The 23,446-nt window shown below is 46.4% G+C and overlaps 1 protein-coding gene across 1 annotated transcript in view; it reads left to right on the plus strand.

Moving 5' to 3' along the window:
- The window catches only part of LOC124788970 (ATP-dependent translocase ABCB1-like), a 329,202-nt gene that overhangs the window by 190,518 nt on the left and 115,238 nt on the right, over positions 1 to 23,446 (plus strand). Inside the window, exons 12-13 of the mRNA XM_047256259.1 lie at positions 1,274 to 1,444; positions 16,463 to 16,658. Of these exons, the coding sequence (XP_047112215.1) occupies positions 1,274 to 1,444; positions 16,463 to 16,658 (367 nt within the window). The remainder of the gene's footprint in view (positions 1 to 1,273; positions 1,445 to 16,462; positions 16,659 to 23,446) is intronic.

A 23,446-nucleotide genomic window follows, 5' to 3' on the forward strand; every position in this document is an offset into this window, starting at 1 on the left:
GTAATAACGGCCTTGATACTCCTGGATATTGAGTCAAACAGAGCTTGGATGGCGAGTACAGGTACAGCTGCCCATGCAGCTTCAACACGATACCACAGTTCATCAAGAGTAGAGACTGGCGTAGTGTGACGAGCCAGTTGCTCGGCCACCATTGACCAGACGTTTTCAATTGGTGAGAGATCTGGAGAATGTCCTGGCCAGGGCAGCAGTCGAACATTTTCTGTATCCAGACAGGCCCGTACAGGACCTGCAACATGCGGTCGTGCATTATCCTGCTGAAATGTAGGGTTTCGCAGTGATCGAATGAAGGGTAGAGCCACGGGTCGTAACACATCTGAAATGTAACGTCCACTGTTCAAAGTGCCGTCAATGCGAACAAGAGGTGACCGAGACGTGTAACCAATGGCACCCCATACCACCACGCCGGGTGATACGCCAGTATGGCGAAGACGAATACACGCTTCCAATGTGCGTTCACGGCGATGTCGCCAAACACCGATGCGACCATCATGATGCTGTAAACAGAACCTGGATTCATCCGAAAAAATGACGTTTTGCCATTCGTGTACCCAGGTTCGTCGTTGAGTTCACCATCGCAGGCGCTCCTGTCTGTGATGCAGTGTCAAGGGTAACCGCAGCCACAGTCTCCGAGCTGATAGTTCATGCTACTGCAAACGCCGTCGAACTGTTCTGGCAGATGGTTGTTGTCTTGCAAACGTCCCCATCTGTTGACTCAGGGGATCGAGACGTGCTCCGACCTTCATCAAAGTCGTAAACGTGATGGTACACATTTCTGTTCCTTACACGAGGCATCACAACAACGTTTCACCAGGCAACGCCGGTCAACTGCTGTTTGTGTATGAGAAATCGGTTGGAAACTTTCCTCATATCAGCACGTTGTAGGTGTTGCCACCGGCGCCAACAGTGTGTGAATTCTCTGAAAAGCTAATCATTTTCATATCACAGCATCTTCTTCCCGTCGTTTAAATTTCATATCTGTAGCACGTCATCTTCGTGGTGTAGCAATTTTAATAGCCAGTAGTGTACTTAAACCTAACTAACCTAAGGACATCACACACATCCATGCCCGAGGCAGGATTCGAACCTGCGAATTCTGCCTGAAGCGCCTAGAACCATTCGGCCATACCTGCTGGCGGCTACAGCAAAACTCGTGATTTCGATGGCAGTGGATGAGGCTATGATAGTTCTTTGGACACTTTAGGATTATACGTCTACTGCAAGCCATCCGGACGTAATGTCATCCCCTGTGCAGGGCTACGACACGCTGGTGGGCGAGCGCGGCGCCCAGCTGTCGGGCGGCCAGAAGCAGCGCATCGCCATCGCCAGGGCGCTGGTGCGCCGCCCCAAGATCCTGCTGCTGGACGAGGCCACCTCTGCTCTGGACACCGGCAGCGAGGCCAAGGTGCAGGCCGCGCTAGACAAGGTCAGTCCAAGTCACTTCTCTGATTAAGTATCATCACTTACACAATTCAAACTTCAGTTGAAATCAACACCCCTACCGAGATCAATCACCTTCCACCAGTTACTACATTGAAGATTAGAATTGTTGGTTCTTTACTGAACTACTTCTTTATCTGACTTCGTAATTTGTGTAGCCACCTTACTAGCCTACCTGATGATTGGGAAATTCGGTTGACTTTCAGGAACGCTACTTGCACAGCAGTACAGTAACGATAATAATCTCCTATGTAGGGAAAATAACAAAGAATAATCTGAGCGAGGAATACATGGTTCACCCGAACCCCAACGACAAAATTTCGAAGACACTAAGGAATTACAGACCTTGGCTGCGAGCGAGCATTGAGTAAAATCATTGAGGAAAGCAGAAAATTTGTGCTAGGCTGGGATTCGAACCCGGGTCTCTTGCTTACTACGAAGATGCTCTGACCACTTTTCTTATGTAGTTTTAAAGACTCTACCTCTTCTTTTTTATTTTTTTAAACTCAGGTCATCTATATGACAGCCATCTACACGAACCACTTTTTTCCTCCTCTGGAAGGGAAAGAGGACTACAGGCGAATGATGTACTTGCCACCGTCACTTGTGTCCTAAGAAAAAAAGAATTGCACCTCTTCAGGCATTGGCGTCTATCTATGCATATCCCAAAGCAACTAACCTATTACTAAAAGGGAGGTAAGAAAGGAAGAAAATATGGGAAGAGAACACAGGGGGGGCGATGAACATGAAAGATGTATTTTTTTCCATTTTTTTAACTGAAATTCCGAGAGCCTCTCGTCCCTTCGAATGGCGGAACATCCAGACGTGTCTTCTCGAAATTTTTATGTTGATTCCGTTCATAGTTCGTTCAGAGCATAATGTCGGCAAAATAAACATCAGCATTTCATGGCTTGGACGTTTCAGCTGGAAGGCAGATCAAGAAAGATGCTCCATAGAAAATTTGAAAAGAACTGCTTGTTTCTGAGGCTGTGAAGAAGTGCACAGTGACAATTATCAAGGTAGTCCAATAATCCAGTTCCGATTTTTTGTTGCGCCAAATAGGTAGTGGACTGTATGGCTGCGTATCAAATTCACAATATTAGTTTTCGTTGCAGGGTAATGAACCACGTCCGGGAGTGAAAGCATCTGGAAAGTGATCTGAGCAGGTGTATGTCGAGTAAGGAAAGCCAAATACGCTGCGTGAGCATCAACACGTCAGACAACGGACCACATGAAAATCGGTGAGCGTTTGTGTCGTCCACACCACACTGAACACAGAGGGATGTGTCGGCGTGGTGGATGTGGTGCAAACGAAACTGGTTTACCTGTTTCCCATTGATGGTGATATACTAGATAGATTGGAAGCTGGTGTCGAGAAAGTCTGAAAGCACCACTTTCCACACATGGAACCATATGAGCTGGGGACTTAGGACTGATTCATTTGTAATGCGTTGCGTACAGTCTTGGTCTGGAGTACTTGTGGGTGTTGTAAGGATTAGAGGATGCAACTTAATTCCAGAAACAAATGCCACAAGTGATAAAAGGGGGTGGAATGTCTGATAACATGACTGGGGTGACATGGAGTCCGAAGCATATTCATGTAAAAGCATTCCAGTGAGGCTCACTGGGCAACAGCGCCAGACTTTCAGCTGAGACCTAACAAAAGGTGCTTTAACTTTGTCTGGCACTTGGAGTAAGCCAACATTACCACACTTACATGAGGGAGCAAGGGAAGAATATTGAACTATGATTAGCTTCTTGGTACAGACAAAGGTTCTCATCGCCATCAACAATGGGACCAGGAACACTTGCACCACATGAGGGATACCAGTGGCATGGTGGACACTTATGCATAAGGGACCAGTTCTGATTGTTTGGAGAAGGTGTCTGCTGTTTGTTGACGCTGAACGATGAATATCATTCGTAAAACCAATGCCTAAACAGCGGACGGTGGTGGCCACACTCAGAGGAGTGACATGTCTCTCAGGTAGGCCCTCTCCAGTGAGCAGAACCTGCGATTTGAAAACGTTAAGAGAACTGTCTGATGCCTCACTACATGTCGCCTCCGATGCCAGAGCTGTGCAGACGTTATCTTTACTGCATACGTAGAGAATGAGATAGCTGTGGCAACGCTATTTCCGTGCAGTGACAGGCCCACTAGGCGTTGGGGAAGTCCCCAGAGCAGGTTTTCTAATGGCAAATCATACAGTATCGTGGAAAATGGGCATCCTTGTCGGACAGAGCGCTCGATAACTAGAGGCACAATGAGGCGTCCATTATAATTATTCAAGTCGCGCCGCTGAAGAGGCGCATTACCACTGTTACTGTAAGACCCGGAAAACCCATGTGTTCGAGGATCAACATCAAAAAGGTGTGATCTACATGGTCGAATGCCTTACTGAAGTCAAGCAATGCCAATGCACCAGGCAGATGTCGCGACCTGGCGAGTACACTCATGCAAAGGGTAGTAGGAATATTTTTGTCACCACGCAGGAAGGTCTGATCCAGGGAGGTGAGGTATGATACTAGCTTCTTCTGTCGTGATGCCAGCAAAAATTTGAAAATTTTCATGTCACTGTTTAGTAGAATGATGGGCTAGTGATCACAAATCCATAGTCGCCTGTGCAGTTTAGGAACCAGTGTAATGTCCCCATCAAAAATTGTTCAAATGGCCCTGAGCACTATGGGACTTAACATCTGTGGTCATCTGTCCCCTAGAACTTAGAACTACTTAAACGTAACTAACCTAAGGACATCACACACATCGATGCCCGAGGCAGGATTCGAACCTGCGACCGTAGCGGTCACGCGGTTCCAGACTGAAGTGCCTAGAACCGCACGGCCACACCGGCCGGATGTCCCCGTCAAGGAAGATAGCTAGGATCATCGTTGTTGGGGTCGTTGACATCAGATGGACGTCCAAGTAGGTGCCAACATATAGCTAAAACCCTTGTAAAATTCAAGGGGAGGCTATCAGGTACTGGGTACAAGATCATCAAGGGGATCCTCAAAAAATTACGTTACCTCGATAGCAAAGAAGGAGTGTCGTTCGCCACAGAGACTGGAGCTGGATGGTGCATATGGCTTTAGGATGCGGATGCCGAACAGCGTGAGGGTGATACTCCTAGCATTAAAAAGGCACACTACATCTTCAGTGGGAGCCGTGCATGGAGGAGGATGGCCTCTACATTACTGGTGTCAGAGGCTTGGGAAATGTGGGCCACGTAGCCAGTGGGAGGGTAGAAATCAGCGATGATCAGTTCTTGGAGGAGGTCAGTGTCGACATCAGCAGTCAGAGGTGTGGGAGGTGTGGGTCGCCTAGACAGTGGGAGCATAGAAATCAGTGATGGTAACTTCTTGGAGGAGGACAATGTCGATATTAGCAGCAAATGATGTCTATGAACATTGGCAGGTTATATGGAGCTTGAACTGTGACGATTCATTGTGACGATGTGGAAGTGCTCTCCTACTGGGATAGAGAGTCATGTCCAGCGGGCATGAAACATTGGCCACACCCACTGAGGCTGTAATCAGTGTGTGTATACAGGGTCACGCACCACAGTGTGGCACTCCCCGAGGGGTGGACAGAAATAGGCAGATTGTGGCATGAGCCCATTTTTGGCTGGTGTATAGAGCACGCAAATATACTCATATAAAATCAAACAATGCATGGGTATGCCAGCAATGAGACTATATACATATTAAGACAATCGACAAAAAATTTGAAAAAGTGATGTGAAATCGCTAAAAATCGAAAGAAAACGTATTTAATTACGACAAATTGATGAGAACTACGTAAAATTGAGGAAAATACGACGAAATATATAAAATCGCGAAAAACCTGCTGAGAATACACAGAATTAAAAATAAAGTACCATGAAATGCGGGGAACTGAAGTGGACGGGGGGTACCTGGACACTCAAGAGCGAGAAAAGATTAAAAAATAAGCTTGTCTGCGTTCAGTTTTTACCCTCCCTCCTCCAATGTAAACTACATGGGTTTCCTTAACAAATGATTCATGAAAGGGGATATAAGTAGTATACAGAGGCGCTATGTTAAAGCAGGCGAAACATATGTATTCCAATCCTGAACTGTGTTCTCACAAATGCAGTCGAATATAGATGTTACCGGGTTACTGTTGGTCCTCACAAGCAATGTTATGAAGAATCTATGCGTTTATCAGACTTAAGCCATTTCCTAGGGTGTTCTGCAGGAGAGTGGACTGATGCCACTTGTATCACCTTTTACAGCGTGCAGAGGGTGTAGTCAAGAGACATGGTGTTAGGACAAATTTGCTATATTATCCTACAAATGAGCAAAAGTACCTAACACCAGACCAGGATTTCTTTGTGTAAGCGGAGAGCTACCAGAGCGTTGGTGATGCTACTGTAAACGGCAATAAGACTATTACATCTCCTTTGGCTACTGATCATGGTGCTTACTCCCTTGTTAGAAGTTGCTGCATCTTTGTGTGTATTTTCGTGCAGCAGGACTTGGGTGGTAATTCAATGAATCAACTATAGAAATTAATCATGCCGTGTTTTCCTCACTCTATTTCCTAGGGAGGCATAGCCATATCTGTCAAAACCACTACTACTACGAATAATAAGCACGACTGATGTGGGAAATGTGGTTGATGGTACGTATATTTGTAACCTAAAAAAGATGTATAAAATTATTAATTTCCTAAGAGACATGACAGCAGTATGCTGACTTCGTTCTAGTTGGTTTATAAGCACCTCGAGCAGTGAATATACACTGACGATGGATTCCTAGGACACCAGAATAGTGTGGAAGGAAGTAGTTTTATCAAATAAAGATAGTACCTTCCATTCCAGCCTTTTTCCCACCAGCTTATAGGTGAAGTGTAGAGTTTGAGTACGTCTGCCGCTAGTTTCAAGATGTATTGTGAAATTTGTTTCCCAGCAGGATGACACCAGTTGCATGGCATCGTCAATTTTTGAGCTATAATGCACCCTTTGTGTAGCGCCTTGCATATAGTTGTGTAGTTAGGACAGATCCTTATGATTAATTACGTAATTAGGTCTGATATTTACTTTAGTTTCCCAACCAAAATGACTAAAGTACACTAACCTAACCTTCCTCTCCAGCATCTGAATAGTTTCCTTGTGTTGGAGAGTGCACTTTGGCTTTCTGTTCGGAAGGACTGGAGTTCGAGTTCGGGAAATGGCACCACCATTTTTAATTTACCGCCAATCCCCGGGTGAGGGGTGGTGTGGGACGTCTAGGCTTGGGACAAATAAATTGCCGCTAACATTCGAAATTCCCACCAAAATTCGAAAATCCCGCCAATAGGGTAGGTGGGGGAGGGCGAGAGGGAGGGGCGGGGAGGGGATGCTGACCAATGTTCCAGATGAGGAAATCACGTGATTTCATACTGGGGGGAGGTATGATGGGGGGTGGGGGTAATTAATTGATCAATTTAATTAATGTGTATATCAATTTGATATCAAAAGTGGGCTTGTGCGGCCATCTCCCTACTACTGTGGGCTAGCTTCCCAATGTGCTGTGTCGTCGACATCATCAGCTCAGCGGATCGAAATTGGTGGCGGCTGAGTGTCGCGTCCATCGAGGTGTAGGGGTAATAACGCTGCCATGGTGGCATCTGGGAAACCTCCCGCCATGGGATCTGTCGTCGTTGGGCGGGATCCCAAGTAGAGTGAAGGACGCTCCTCAGATGGAACATCGGGAGCGGCCACATCTGTCGTCAGGTCGTTCCAAGGGTGTACACTGTCTGTATCTGGTCCACTACCTACGATGCCATATGAAGGAGTGTGTCATTGGAGGGCTTTCGGCTTCTTCCTTTTCTGAGGCGACCGTTGCTTTCAGAGGTGCTGTTCCATGTTGGAATGCGACCATCCGCCGTCCGTCATCTTGCCAGTTTGGAGGAAAGCAGATATAGTCATCACACTTCATTCGATGTTCATGGCGTTGGGCGGGCCGTCCATCGAACTGTGGGGAGCCTTAGCCTCGTCGCCACCATAGACGACCGTTGGTTCCGAAGGGGACTGCAGGCTCAAGAATAGGCGCATCCAGTAGTGACGCGTCTGGGTTGCGCACAGCTAGGCTTAGATGCCTAGTAAAGAAGTATTCACTGGTTAGAGAGCTGCGTCACCGGTCGGGATCAGGAAACTTGGAAATTTGTGGGGTGGCCGAGCGGTTCTAGGCGCTACGGTCTGCAAACGCGCGACCGCTACGGTCGCAGGTTCGAATCCTGCCTCGGGCATGGATATGTGTGATGTCCTTAGTTTAGTTAGGTTTACGTAGTTCTAAGTTCTAGGGGACTGATGATCTCAGAAGTTAAGTCCCATAGTGCCCAGAGCCATTTAAACCATTTTTGAAATTTAAGGTCTTATGGGAGCAAACTGCTGGGGTCATGAGTCCCTAAGAGTGCACACTACTTAAACTAACTAATGCTAAGGACAACACACACACCCGTGCCCGAGGGAGGACTCGAACCTCCGACGATGGGAGCCGATCGAACCGCGGCAAGGCGCCTAAGACCACACGGCTACCCCGCGCGTCTCGGGCTGATGGAGACAGTCTTGTCGACAGTCTTGTCGACATCCTGCACGTGTCCGCAGCTGGCCATCATACATAACGATAGCTCGCACACCATCTATCACCAGATAGCATAGGATATGTTTGGACAATTCGATATTGATCCGTTGGACACCATTTATCCCGTGGTATGTCGTGAACGTCTGCCACTTTTGCGCGATGTGGCACACTACGTTGCTGTAGGGTCGGAAGGCTTCAACGACCACCTCTTGGGGCACCTCGAAAGGTACCTCAAACACCTGAATTTTTGGAGACCGAAACCAGCATAATCTACCGTCACCTCGAGATAATAAGCGTCAGAACGTTTCAACTTTAGTCCGTGTGCGTTTCGCCGAACTACATTAGTGCATGCTGTCTCCAAATGGTTCAAATGGCTCTGAGCACTATGGGACTTAACGGCTATGGTCATCAGTCCCCTAGAACTTAGAACTACTTAAACCTAACCAACTTAAGGTCATCACACAACACTCAGTCATCACAGGCAGAGAAAATCCCTGACCCCGCCGGGAATCGAACCCGGGAACCCGGTATGCTGTCTCCATCGTCATTTTAATCTAGAAGCTGCTGCCGGTGATAGAGAAGTAAATACCTATTACTTCTTATTCGTCAAGGCGTAGATCTTGGCGAATGAATTGTTCTATTTCATTAGCGCGTGATTGTGTATGGTGGATATGGAATGTAACTTTAAGTGCCGTTCGTAGGGTAAGAGTGCGCCATGGGAATGATGGATACTATAGGACCCAAATATCGCGACGGAGCTTGCATTCTGTACTGTTCGGTGGTGTCTAGGGCTTATTTTTGCCTTAGTGTTACTTGTACGTTGACAGTGGTACAGAAAAATATGGGTATCCCCTAGAACTTAGAACTACTTAAACCTAACTAACCTAAGGACATCACACACATCCATGCCCGAGGCAGGATTCGAACCCGCGACCGTAGCAGTCGCTCGGTTCCGGGCTGAGCGCCTAGAGCCGCTAGACCACCGCGACCGGCTACACGTCGATTAAATAAAAATGTTCAGATGTGTGTGAATTGATAAGGGACCAAACTGCTGAGGTCATCTGTCCTTAGACTTACACACTACTTAAACTAACTTATGTTAAGAACAACACACACACCCGCGCCCGAGGGAGGGATCGAACCTCAAGCTGTGCAATCCGTGGCATGGCGCCTCTTACCGTGCGACCATTCCGCGCGACTCTATTAAATATCTAGAAGTGATGTTGCAGAGCGATGTGAAATGTAACGATCGCATAAGATCGTTGTATAATAGGCCGATGTGCGATCTTGGTTTATCGGGAGAAAGACTGGAGAGTATACTTCATCTTTGAAATAGACCGTGTAAAGAACATTCGTGCGACGCATTCGTGAGTACTGCTGGAGTTTATAGGACCTTCACTATTTCGGATTGAATTAAGACGTCGAAGCATTTCAGAGGCGTGCTGCTTGATTTCTTACCAGTAGATTCGACCGACATGCGATTGTTACGAAAATGGTTCAAATGGCTCTGAGCACTATGGGACTCAACATCTGACGTCATCAGTCCCCTAGAACTTAGAACTACTTAAACCTAACTAACGTAAGGACAACACACACCATCCATGCCCGAGGCAGGATTCGAACCTGCGTAGCGGTCGCGCGGTTCCAAACTGAAGCGCCTAAAACCGCTCGGCCACTCCGGCCGGCGTTACGAAAATGCTCTGTGAACTCAAATGGGAATCCGCGAAAGGAAGGTGAACTTCTTTTTGCGAAAACTATTGAGAAGCCGGCCGGAGTGGCCGAGCAGTTCTAGGTGCTACAGTCTGGAACCGCACGACCGATACGGTCGCTGGTTCGAATCCTGCCTCGGGAATGGATGTGTGTGATGTCCTTAGGTTAGTTAGGTTTATGTAGTTCTAAGTTCTAGGGGACTGATGACCTCAGAAGTTCAGTCCCATATTGCTCAGAGTCATTTGAACCATAACAACTGTAAGCTTATTACCTATGAAACCTTTCGCGGACCTGTTACACCTGACGGTTTAGTGTAATATCACACTAGATTTGGAGTTATACCTCACTCTGCAAGCTACTGTACAGTGGATGGTGGAGAGTACTCCGTAAAAACGGATGTCCATGTATCTTTGTACTAGCACTAACCTCTCTTTCTTGTGACCCATGTGCGTATTATTTTCGAAGGTGGGGACAAAATGATTTTCATCGAATTGATTTACCGAACACTTGGAGATAAGATAGCGATCGCCTGATTTATCGAAATAATTTTTATGTTTTCTTAATTACATGTTTAAACAAGAAACTCCTCAAATTTCTAAGGTTGCCAACGACGTCGATGTTATGTGAAACCTCCCAATTGGAGACGTTTCATATTGTCTTTATCGGATTGTTCCCCCCATGAACCATGGACATTGCCGTTGGTGGGGAGGCTTGCGTGTCTCAGCGATACAGATAGCCGTACCGTAGGTGCAACCACAACGGAGGGGTATCTGTTGAGAGGCCAGACAAACGTGTGGTTCCTGAAGAGGGGCAGCAGCCCTTTCAGTAGTTGCAAGGGCAACAGTCTGGATGATTGACTGATCTGGCCTTGTAACAATAACCAAAGCGGCCTTGCTGTGCTGGTACTGCGAACGGCTGAAAGCAAGGGGAAACTACAGCCGTAATTTTTCCCGAGGGCATGCAGCTTTACTGTATGATTAAATGATGATGGCGTCCTCTAGGGTAAAATATTCCGGAGGTAAAATAGTCCCCCATTCGGATCTCCGGGCGGGGACTACTCAAGAGGATGTCGTTATCAGGAGAAAGAAAACTGGCGTTCTACGGATCGGAGCGTGGAATGTCAGATCCCTTAATCGGGCAGGTAGGTTAGAAAATTTAAAAAGGGAAATGGATAGGTTAAAGTTAGATATAGTGGGAAATAGTGAAGTTCGGTGGCAGGAGGAACAAGACTTCTGGTCAGGTGACTACAGGTTTATAAACACAAAATCAAATAAGGGTAATGCAGGAGTAGGTTTAATAATGAATAGGAAAATAGGAATGCGGGTAAGCTACTACAAACAGCATAGTGAACGCATTATTTTGGCCAAGATAGATACGAAGCCCACACCCACTACAGTAGTACAAGTTTATATGCCAACTAGCTCTGCAGATGATGAAGAAATTGAAGAAATGTATGATGAAATAAAAGAAACTATTCAGATAGTGAAGGGAGACGAAAATTTAATAGTCATGGGTGACTGGAATTCGAGTGTAGGAAAAGGGAGAGAAGGAAACGTAGTAGGTGAATATGGATTGGGGCTACGAAATGAAAGAGGAAGCCGCCTGGTAGAATTTTGCACAGAGCAGAACATAATCATAGCTAACACTTGGTTTAAGAATCATGAAAGAAGGTTGTATACATGGAAGAACCCTGGAGATACTAAAAGGTATCAGATAGATTATATAATGGCAAGACAGAGATTTAGGAACCAGGTTTTATAATGTAAGACATTTGCAGGGGCAGATGTGGACTCTGACCACAATCTATAGGTTATGACCTGTAGATTAAAACTGAAGAAATTGCAAAAAGGTGGGAATTTAAGGAGATGGGACCTGGATAAACAGAAAGAGCCAGAGGTTGTACAGAGTTTCAGGGAGAGCATAAGGGAACTATTGACAGGAATGGGGGAAAGAAATACAGTAGAAGAAGAATGGGTAGCTTTGAGAGATGAAGTAGTGAAGGCAGCAGAGGATCAAGTAGGTAAAAAGACGAGGGCTAGTAGAAATCCTTGGGTAACAGAAGAAATATTGAATTTAATTGATGAAAGGAGAAAATATAAAAATGCAGTAAATGAAGCAGGCAAAAAGGAATACAAACGTCTCAAAAATGAGATCGACAGGAAGTGCAAAATGGCTAAGCAGGGATGGCTAGAGGACAAATGTAAGGATGTAGAGGCTTATCTCACTAGGGATAAGATAGATACAGCCTACAGGAAAATTAAAGAGACCTTTGGAGATAAGAGAACGACTTGTATGAATATCAAGAGCTCAGATGGAAACCCAGTTCTAAGCAAAGAAGGGAAAGCAGAAAGGTGGAAGGAGCATATAGAGGGTCTATACAAGGGCGATGTACTTGAGGACAATATTATGGAAATGGAAGTGGATGTAGATGAAGATGAAATGGGAGATACGATACTGCGTGAAGAGTTTGACAGAGCACTGAAAGACCTGAGTCGAAACAAGGCCCCCGGAGTAGACAACATTCCATTGGAACTACTGACGGCCTTGGGAGAGCCAGTCCTGACAAAACTCTACCATGTGGTGAGCAAGATGTATGAGACAGGCGAAATACCCTCAGACTTCAAGAAGAATATAATAATTCCAATCCCAAAGAAAGCAGGTGTTGACAGATGTGGAAATTACCGAACTATCAGTTTAATAAGTCACAGCTGCAAAATACTAACACGAATTCTTTACAGACGAACGGAAAAACTAGTAGAAGCCAACCTCGGGGAAGATCAGTTTGGATTCCGTAGAAACACTGGAACACGTGAGGCAATACTGACGTTACGACTTATCTTAGAAGAAAGATTAAGGAAAGGCAAACCTACGTTTTTAGCATTTGTAGACTTAGAGAAAGCTTTTGACAATGTTGACTGGAATACTCTCTTTCAAATTCTAAAGGTGGCAGGGGTAAAAACAGGGAGCGAAAGGCTATTTACAATTTGTTCAGAAACCAGATGGCAGTTATAAGAGTCGAGGGACATGAAAAGGAAGCAGTTGTTGGGAAGGGAGTAAGAAAGTGTTGTAGCCTCTCCCCGATGTTGTTCAATCTGTATATTGAGCAAGCAGTAAAGGAAACAAAAGAAAAATTCGGAGTAGGTATTAAAATCCATGGAGAAGAAATAAAAACTTTGAGGTTCGCCGATGACACTGTAATTCTGTCAGAGACAGCAAAGGACTTGGAAGAGCAGTTGAATGGAATGGACAGTGTCTTGAAAGGCGGATATAAGATGAACATCAACAAAAGCAAAACGAGGATAATGGAATGTAGTCGAATTAAGTCGGGTGATGCTGAGGGAATTAGATTAGGAAATGAGACAAAGTAGTAAAGGAGTTTTGCTATTTGGGGAGCAAAATAACTGATGATGGTCGAAGTAGAGAGGATATAAAATGTAGACTGGCAATGGCAAGGAAAGCGTTTCTGAAGAAGACAAATTTGTTAACATCGAGTATAGATTTAAGTGCAGGAAGCCATTTCTGAAAGTATTTGTATGGAGTGTAGCCATGTATGGAAGTGAAACATGGACGATAAATAGTTTGGACAAGAAGAGAATAGAAGCTTTCGAAATGTGGTGCTACAGAAGAAGGCTGAAGATTAGATGGGTAGATCACATAACTAATGAGGAAGTATTGAATAGGATTGGGGAGAAGAGAATTTTGTGGCTCAACTTGGCCAGAAGAAGGGATCGGTTGGTAGGACACGTTCTGAGGCATCAAGGGATCACCAATTTAGTAATGGAGGGCAGCGTGGAGGGTAAAAATCGTAGAGGGAGACAAAGAGATGAATACACTAAGCAGATTCAGAAGGATGTAGGTTGCAGTAGGTACTGGGAGACGAAGAAGCTTGCACAGGATAGAGTAACAAGGAGAGCTGCATCAAACCAGTCTCAGGACTGAAGACCACAACAACAACAACATTATCGGATTTAATGTTACTGTCATTCAATCAATACTGACACCTCTCATTATTGGTGCGTTTCTTGGTTCAAAAAAATGGCTCTGAGCACTATGGGACTCAACTGCTGAGGTCATCAGTCCTCTAGAACTTAGAACCACTTAAACCTAACTAACCTAAGGACATCACACACATCCATGCCCGAGGCAGGATTCGAACCTGCGACCGCAGCGGTCGCGCGGTTCCAGACTGTAGCGCCTAGAACCGCTCTGCCACACCGGCCGGCTTTCTTGGTTCAGCCTGCGACAAATCAGAGCAGTGAGTTATGTTTATCTCATGATAATTTAACGGAACGATGCAAACAAACTGTGTTCTGCATCTCCCTAACATATTTATACGGTATATGCATATTTATGTTCCAAGCAAGTCCTCAGTACTGCTTACGTTATTTATATTTTTTGCTACCACATTTCACTTCCTTCCTTATCCTCAGCGTGAAAGAGTGAGTGTATCTGTGTGTCAGTTTAGCATTTCAATAGCAGTTAGCAGCGCAGCACTTTGCTGTATGCTTTAGACACTCGGCTTAGTGGCTTCAGTTAAAGTAAAAATGTTCGTGCCCTCTAAGTGGCCTTTGGGGGGGGGGGGGGTGTTCGTTATTCGGGGAGCGAAGAACAAGAAGAACAAAAGCACTCAGATCTGCTGGGTGGTTGGTGGTGAGTGCACATCGTAACTTTAAGAGCGAGCCTAGAGACTTCGTCTTAGAATGTGAATTGCGTACGCCTACTGAAGTGTTTGAATTCAATTTATTTCTCAGCGATAGCCTAGGAGTCAACATGTAATAGTTTATTCAGTGTAGGAAATGGCGTATTTTTGAGGTTTTGTTAATTTTCTGAGACTTACTTTGTCTTACCATAGCTTGTGTCATCGTAATACATTCCTCGATATTTGCCGACGGTATGAGAGAATGTTTGCTATTAATTGAGAATGCGCATGTGAATGTTCTCTTGTGTAAATATGGTTTCATCTCTAGTCGGAAATTCATTCCCGTTTCAGTTTTATGACTAACTTTGCAGATTTCCTTTATATGGTACCACACATGGACAAATCTGCCCTCAGCACTATACAGTTATATTTTCTGTGATTTCATTGTGTTAAACTCTGATTTTCGAGTACTTGCTTTGTTCATATAGGCCATTTGCTCACATGATACTATTGTCCTTTGTAATTCATTTGGATCTTTCATATCGTGACAAGTATTTAACAAGTAATTTACTCATAAATATTTAGGAAATATGTAAGCATTCCATTTTTTGAAGTCTTGCGCCGATGTGATTCTCTTGGGCATAGACTTGTTTTTGTGTCAGTGTTCCGTGACATTTTATTTTTATGTATTGGAAGGTCTAGTCTGTTGTTATATGTTGAAGGGCTGACTCCCTTCAATCTCTATTCTTTTAATGTGAACTTAGTATGCGTGTAAATTTATCCTGTTCTCCTCCCATTTTGTATGGATTATATTCATAAAGAGCCTCACTATCCAACATATTGTCCTTCGGAATGTTATCAGTACGAAAATGCAGGCAATAGCAAACTTTAAGTTAACTCCTTATGCAGTGTTTGAAAGTGTTTCTTTCTGTTAAAATAAATCGTTACAAGTTTATGACTGTTTCTCAATCAACAACTTTCTTATTAGAATTAGTACACCCAACCTGGCGTGCAACAGTTCTTATAAGCCAGTTCTTTTCATGTTTCTCACTGAGAGAGTACTATTTTTCGTCGAGATCTCCTGTTGCCTTTCACCGAAAGGAACATATTTCGTAAATAATTTGACTTTAAGTGATCAACTGATGAAAGCAATTAAGGAAATATGATTAGTGTGGATCAAAGCTTTATTATAATTGAATTTTCCCAACTTAGGCAGGTGGTGACCTACCATAATTAAACGTGGAACTAGTTGTACAGATCTGAGAGTTCCCAGTATAAGTTTCCATCCACTGTATACTCCTGATTATCAACAGAAACCATTTAATATGTCCATTGATGCCGTGAATTACACTTTATGGTCTCTTTTTCATTGGAATGTTCTTGGTGTAAGGACTCCCATACTGGAAAATCAACAGCAACAGAAAGCGTCCTTCATCATTCGGAAAAGCCAAAATGGCTCTGAGCACTATGGGACTTAATATCTGAAGTCATCAGTCCCCTAGAACTACTTAAACCTGACTAACCTGAGGACAGGATTCGAACCTGCGACCGTAGCGGTCGCGCGGTTCCAGACTGAAGCTTCTAGAACCGCTCGGCCACACTGGGAAAAGCCAAAAAACCGCGGCAGTGTGCTATAACATAGCATTAGATACAATTTGAAATTTGCATTTGCAAGCAAAACGCTTCAGCCTATGGCAGACTTATTTATGGAGTAGCACACGTGCAGTATAGTTTACATCTGTGCTACGAAGACATGTTCCTGTACTCGTACCCCCATCTTAGTTGCCTCTGCTTCACCTACGGATAACTTTACACGTCATCTGCCCCTTGTTGCCGTCCGTGTTCGGAGGGACAGAGTACCAATGCAGTGTAAGAGAGGAAGCTGCCTAGACAATACCATCTTTTTCGATATAAAGAAGCGTTATGGAACGACTCATGGAAAAAAATTTGTTAAGTTATTATAATTTCAGATACATGCAAAGTGTGATCGAAAAATCCAAATTTAAACCAAAATAAAAAAATCAAACAAAATAATTTTTCGTTAATGAAGTTTTTCTCGTGAACAACTTGCAGGCCAGCGTTGGTCGAACGACCATCATCGTGGCGCACAGGCTGTCGACTGTGCGCAACGCGGACAGGATCGTGGTGCTGTCCGCAGGCGGCGTGGTCGAGCAGGGCAGCCACGACGAGCTGATGGCGCTCAAGGGCCACTACCACACGCTCGTCACTGCCCAGCTGTCCGCCGCCGTCAAGGAGGCCGAGGAAAAGGGTGAGCACCAGCAAGTTATGGTACAAGGTAGCTTCTATTCAATTATGACGAGTGAAAATAATATGAAGTACTTGCACGGTAACGTATCTTTAATGTCATATTGTGGTTGCCAGACACAAATTCGTACGGTTTCAATGAACTACTTCTGGGCTTTCGACGGTACGATTTGCCTCTTCAGCCAGTAACCTAGACGGTCGTCGTCGGTGGTATAATGTATGACACTGGTGCACCGCCAATGTAATTCTTTACTTACTTCATCTCCCCATCATTGTTATCATACCACAGGGGCATCATGGAGCTTGTATGAGGACTGCTGAACCGGAGTAGGGACTAGAGAAAATTTCCATGTGAGAAAATATTTAAGCAGACGGTATCGTTTCAGAGATGCTCCGGTACAGTTTGTTGCAATGGCCCATGCTTCGAAATACACTCCTGGAAATGGAAAAAAGAACACATTGACACCGGTATGTCAGACCCACCATACTTGCTCCGGACACTGCGAGAGGGCTGTACAAGCAATGATCACACGCACGGCACAACGGACACACCAGGAACCGCGGTGTTGGCCGTCGAATGGCGCTAGCTGCACAGCATTTGTGCACCGCCGCCGCCAGTGTCAGCCAGTTTGCCATGGCATACGGAGCTCCATCGCAGTCTTTAACACTGGTAGCATGCCGCGACAGCGTGGACGTGAACCGTATGTGCAGTTGACGGACTTTGAGCGAGGGCGTATAGTGGGCATGCGGGAGGCCGGGTGGACGTACCGCCGAATTGCTCAACACGTGGGGCGTGAGGTCTCCACAGTACTTCGATGTTGTCGCCAGTGGTCGGCGGAAGGTGCACGTGCCCGTCGACCTGGGACCGGACCGCAGCGACGCACGGATGCATGCCAAGACCGTAGGATTCTACGCAGTGCCGTAGGGGACCGCACCGCCACTTCCCAGCAAATTAGGGACACTGTTGCTCCTGGGGTATCGGCGAGGACCATTCGCAACCGTCTACATGAAGCTGGGCTACGATCCCGCACACCGTTAGGCCGTCTTCCGCTCACGCCCCAACATCGTGCAGCCCGCCTCCAGTGGTGTCGCGACAGGCGTGAATGGAGGGACGAATGGAGACGTGTCGTCTTCAGCGATGAGAGTCGCTTCTGCCTTGGTGCCAATGATGGTCGTATGCGTGTTTGGCGCCGTGCAGGTGAGCGCACAATCAGGACTGCATACGACCGAGGCACACAGGGCCAACACCCGGCATCATGGTGTGGGGAGCGATCTCCTACACTGGCCGTACACCATTGGTGATCGTCGGGGGGACACTACATAGTGCACGGTACATCCAAACCGTCATCGAACCCATCGTTCTACCATTCCTAGACCGGCAAGGGAACTTGCTGTTCCAACAGGACAATGCACGTCCGCATGTATCCCGTGCCACCCAACGTGCTCTAGAAGGTGTAAGTCAACTACCCTGGCCAGCAAGATCTCCGGATCTGTCCCCCATTGAGCATGTTTGGGACTGGATGAAGCGTCGTCTCACGCGGTCTGCACGTCCAGCACGAACGATGGTCCAACTGAGGCGCCAGGTGGAAATGGCATGGCAAGCCGTTCCACAGGACTACATCCAGCATCTCTACGATCGTCTCCATGGGAGAATAGCAGCCTGCATTGCTGCGAAAGGTGGATATACACTGTACTAGTGCCACATTGTGCATGCTCTGTTGCCTGTGTCTATGTGCCTGTGGTTCTGTCAGTGTGATCATGTGATGTATCTGACCCCAGGAATGTGTCAATAAAGTTTCCCCTTCCTGGGACAATGAATTCGCGGTGTTCTTATTTCAATTTCCAGGAGTGTATTTATCTTCCTAATGTTGCCTGACCAGCTACATCCGTCTTTTTCTGTTTTATAGCAGCAATATGTGATCCTCACATTGAGATTACGGATTTTCGGATCACCTGACAGTAATCTCCACTGGAATGGAAAGGAATCTGGAACTGTAAGATGTTGGAGGATACCATATAACAGCTCTACGTGATCTCATCCTCCATTCTGTGTCTCGTTTTGGCAGACATGTACACAGCTCTTCCGCGCTTGATAACTGTCGACTTTCTCGCGAGGCACCCACTTGGGCTTTCTTTTGTGGACTGGCAAGACAGCCAATCCACGAGAACGGGAGGCCGAAGGGCACGCGTTTAAGCTCACGCAGGATGGCGTGAGGTCTGGAAAATGACAAGGTCTTTATACTAGCAAAAATAGTACGTAACTTCTGGAATACTTAACTTTAATCCATAATTGGTGAACATCGGTCTGACGGTACATGCATCACAAGATAAATAGCAACTGATAATGGCGCCTTGCTAGGTCGTAGCAAATGACGTAGCAGAAAGCTATGCTAACTATCGTCTCGGCAAATGAGAGCGTAATTTGTCAGTGAACCATCGCTAGCAAAGTCGGCTGTACAACTGGGGCGAGTGCTAGGAAGTCTCTCTAGACCTGCCGTGTGGCGGCGCTCAGTCTGCAATCACTGACAGTGGCGACACGCGGGTCCGACGTATACTAACGGACCGCGGCCGATTTAAAGGCTACCACCAGCAAGTGTGGTGTCTGGCGGTGACACCACACTTTCTGTAATTCCTACAGGAGATTTCTCAATCAGCGTGTAGATCATAGATTGAATACCGCTCAGACAGATAACACTTCATTCAGTACTTCAGCATTGTTATCAACAACTTAAAGAGAAGGATTACAAGAAAGAGTTTGATTATTGGTGCAACGAACCATTCAAATAACTGAGATTCTCGCAGTTCCCACGATTAAAAAAATAATCTATCCTTATCCAAATCCGTGAATTTACAGAAATATCAAAACATATTGTTCCATTGTTTATACAGATCTCACTCTACCAATGGTAAACCTTAGCCTTCTTCACAATTCACGCAGCGGAATACATGACTCTTACTGTTTCACAAAACAAATTTCTCATACCTAAATACTTGCGACGCACCTTCTCCACGTGTATCTTTGAGGCCAAGCCCTTGCTAAATGCTTGCCATCTGCGTGGTGTTTCTTTCACTGCAGTATTCGCAGAATTCTGGTGTTCGTTGCTGCTAATATACACTACTGGCCGTTAAAATTGCTACACCAAGAAGAAATGCAGATGATAAACGGGTATTCATTGGACAAATACACTCCTGGAAATTGAAATAAGAACACCGTGAATTCATTGTCCCAGGAAGGGGAAACTTTATTGACACATTCCTGGGGTCAGATACATCACATGATCACACTGACAGAACCACAGGCACATAGACACAGGCAACAGAGCATGCACAATGTCGGCACTAGTACAGTGTATATCCACCTTTCGCAGCAATGCAGGCTGCTATTCTCCCATGGAGACGATCGTAGAGATGCTGGATGTAGTCCTGTGGAACGGCTTGCCATGCCATTTCCACCTGGCGCCTCAGTTGGACCAGCGTTCGTGCTGGACGTGCAGACCGCGTGAGACGACGCTTCATCCAGTCCCAAACATGCTCAATGGGGGACAGATCCGGAGATCTTGCTGGCCAGGTTAGTTGACTTACACCTTCTAGAGCACGTTGGGTGGCACGGGATACATGCAGACGTGCATTGTCCTGTTGGAACAGCAAGTTCCCTTGCCGGTCTAGGAATGGTAGAACGGTGGGTTCGATGACGGTTTGGATGTACCGTGCACTATTCAGTGTCCCCTCGACGATCACCAGTGGTGTACGGCCAGTGTAGGAGATCGCTCCCCACGCCATGATGCCGGGTGTTGGCCCTGTGTGCCTCGGTCGTATGCAGTCCTGATTGTGGCGCTCACCTGCACGGCGCCAAACACGCATACGACCATCATTGGCACCAAGGCAGAAGCAACTCTCATCGCTGAAGACGACACGTCTCCATTCGTCCCTCCATTCACGCCTGTCGCGACACCACTGGAGGCGGGCTGCACGATGTTGGGGCGTGAGCGGAAGACGGCCTAACGGTGTGCGAGACCGTAGCCCAGCTTCATGGAGACGTTTGCGAATGGTCCTCGCCGATACCCCAGGAGCAACAGTGTCCCTAATTTGCTGGGAAGTGGCGGTGCGGTCCCCTACGGCACTGTGTAGGATCCTACGGTTTTGGCGTGCATCCGTGCGTCGCTGCGGTCCGGTCCCAGGTCGACGGGCACGTGCACCTTCCGCCGACCACTGGCGACAACATCGATGTACTGTGGAGACCTCACGCCCCACGTGTTGAGCAATTCGGCGGTACGTCCACCCGGCCTCCCGCATGCCCACTATACGCCCTCGCTCAAAGTCCGTCAACTGCACATACGGTTCACGTCCACGCTGTCGCGGCATGCTACCAGTGTTAAAGACTGCGATGGAGCTCCGTATGCCACGGCAAACTGGCTGACACTGACGGCGGCGGTGCACAAATGCTGCGCAGCTAGCGCCATTCGACGGCCAACACCGCGGTTCCTGGTGTGTCCGCTGTGCCGTGCGTGTGATCATTGCTTGTACAGCCCTCTCGCAGTGTCCGGAGCAAGTATGGTGGGTCTGACACACCGGTGTCAATGTGTTCTTTTTTCCATTTCCAGGAGTGTATATTATACTACACTCGACATATGATTAGATTTTCAAGCAATTTGGGTGCATAGCTCCAGAGAAATCAGTACCCAGAACAACCACCTCTGGCCGTAATAACGGCCTTGATACTCCTGGGCATTGAGTCAAACAGAGGTTGGATGGCATGTACAGGTACAGCTGCCGATGCAGCTTCGACACGATACCACAGTACCTCAAGAGAAGTGACTGGAGTATTGTGACTAGCCAGTTGCTTGGCCACCATTGGTTAGACGTTTCCAATTGGTGAGAGATCTGGAGAATGTGCTGGCCAGGGCAGCAGTCGAACATTTTCTGTATCCAGAAAGGCCCGTACAGGACCTGCAACATGCGGTCGTGCATTGTCCTCCTAAAATGTAGGGTTTCGCAGGGATCGACTGAAGGGAAGAGCCTCGCGTCGTAACAAATATGAAATGTAACGTCCACTACTCAAAATGCCGTCAATGCGAACAAGAGGTGACCGAGACGTGTAACCAATGGCACCCCATACCATCACGCCGGGAGATGCACCAGTATGGCGATGACGAATACACGCTTGCAATGTGTGTTGCCGCGATGTCGCCAAACACGAATTCGACCATCATTATGATGTAAACAGAACCTAGATTCATCCGAAAAAACGACGTTTTGCCATACGTGCACCCAGGTTCGTCGTTGAGTACACCATCGCAGGCGCTCCTGTCTGTGATGCAGCGTCAAGGGTAACCGCAGCTATGGTCTCCGAGCTGATAGTACATGCTGCTGCAAACGTCGTCGAACTGTTCGTGCAGATGGTTGTTTTGCAAACGTCCCCATCTGTTGACTCAGGGATCGAGACGTGGCTGCACGATCCGTTTCAGCCATGCGGATAAGATGCCTGTCATCTCGACTGCTAGTGATACGAGGCCTTTGGGATCCAGCACGGCGTTCCGTATTACCCTCCTGAACCCACCGATTCCATATTCTGCTAACAGTCATTGGATCTCGACCAAGGCGAGCAGCAATGTCGAGATACGATAAACCGCAATCGCGATAGGCTACAATTCGACCTTTATTCAAGCCGGAAACGTGATGGTACGCATTGCTCCTCCTTACGCGAAGCATCACAACAACGTTTCACCAGGCAACGCCGGTCAACTGCTGTTTGTGTATGAGAAATCGGTTGGAAACTTTCCTCATATCAGCACCTTGTAGGTGTCTCGACGGACGCCAACCTTGTGTAAATGCTCTGAAAAGCTAATCATTTGCGTATCACAGCATCTTCTTCCTGTCGGTTAAATTTCGCGTCTGTAGCACGTCATCTCTAACCTGGATAATGGCTTCAGTTCGGCATGGAGGAGAGTCCAGAAGTTTATCAAATGGTTCAAATGGCTCTGAGCACTATGCGACTTAACTTCTGGGGTCATCAGTCGCCTAGAACTTAGAACCAATTAAACCTAACTAACCTAAGGACATCACACACATCCATGCCCGAGGCAGGATTCGAACCAGCTACCGTAGCGGTCACGCGGTTCCAGACTGAAGCGCCTTTAACCGCACGGCCACACCGGCCGGCAGAAGTTTATCCAGGTATGCCATATTCAGTTGAGGCGACGCCATAAGTGGATTCCATCGATCTACCAAATTTGGGGAAAGCTTGATTGCTATGTTTCAACATAACACATAAGAGTAGAGGGGTATGAGAGGGAGGCAGTGGTTGTAAAGGAGTGATACAGGGTTGTAACCGATCCCCGATGTACATTGAACAAGAAAAATTTGGATTAGGAATTAAAGTTCAGGGAGAAGAAATAAACAATTTGAGGTTTGCCGATGACATTTCATTCTGTCAGACACAGCAAAGGACTTGGAGGAGCAGTCGAATGGAATGAACAGTGTCTTGAAGGGAGGAAAAAAAAGAAGGATAATGGAATGTAGTCAAACTAAATCAGGAGATGCTAAGGGAATCAGATTAGGAAACCATACAACTTAAGGTAGTAAATAAGTTTTGCTATTTAAGCAGCAAAATAACTGATGCTGACCGAAGGAGAGCGCACATACAATGTTGATTAGCAATGGCAAGAAAAGTTCTGAAGAAGAAAAATTTGGTTAACACCAAATATATATTTAAGCGTTAGGAAGTCTTTTCGTGGAGTGTAGCCATGTATGGAAGTGAAACATGGACGATAAACAGTTTAGATAAAAAGAGAA

The sequence above is a fragment of the Schistocerca piceifrons genome, chromosome 3 (assembly GCF_021461385.2).
Source record: "Schistocerca piceifrons isolate TAMUIC-IGC-003096 chromosome 3, iqSchPice1.1, whole genome shotgun sequence".
Lineage (NCBI taxonomy): Eukaryota > Metazoa > Arthropoda > Insecta > Orthoptera > Acrididae > Schistocerca > Schistocerca piceifrons.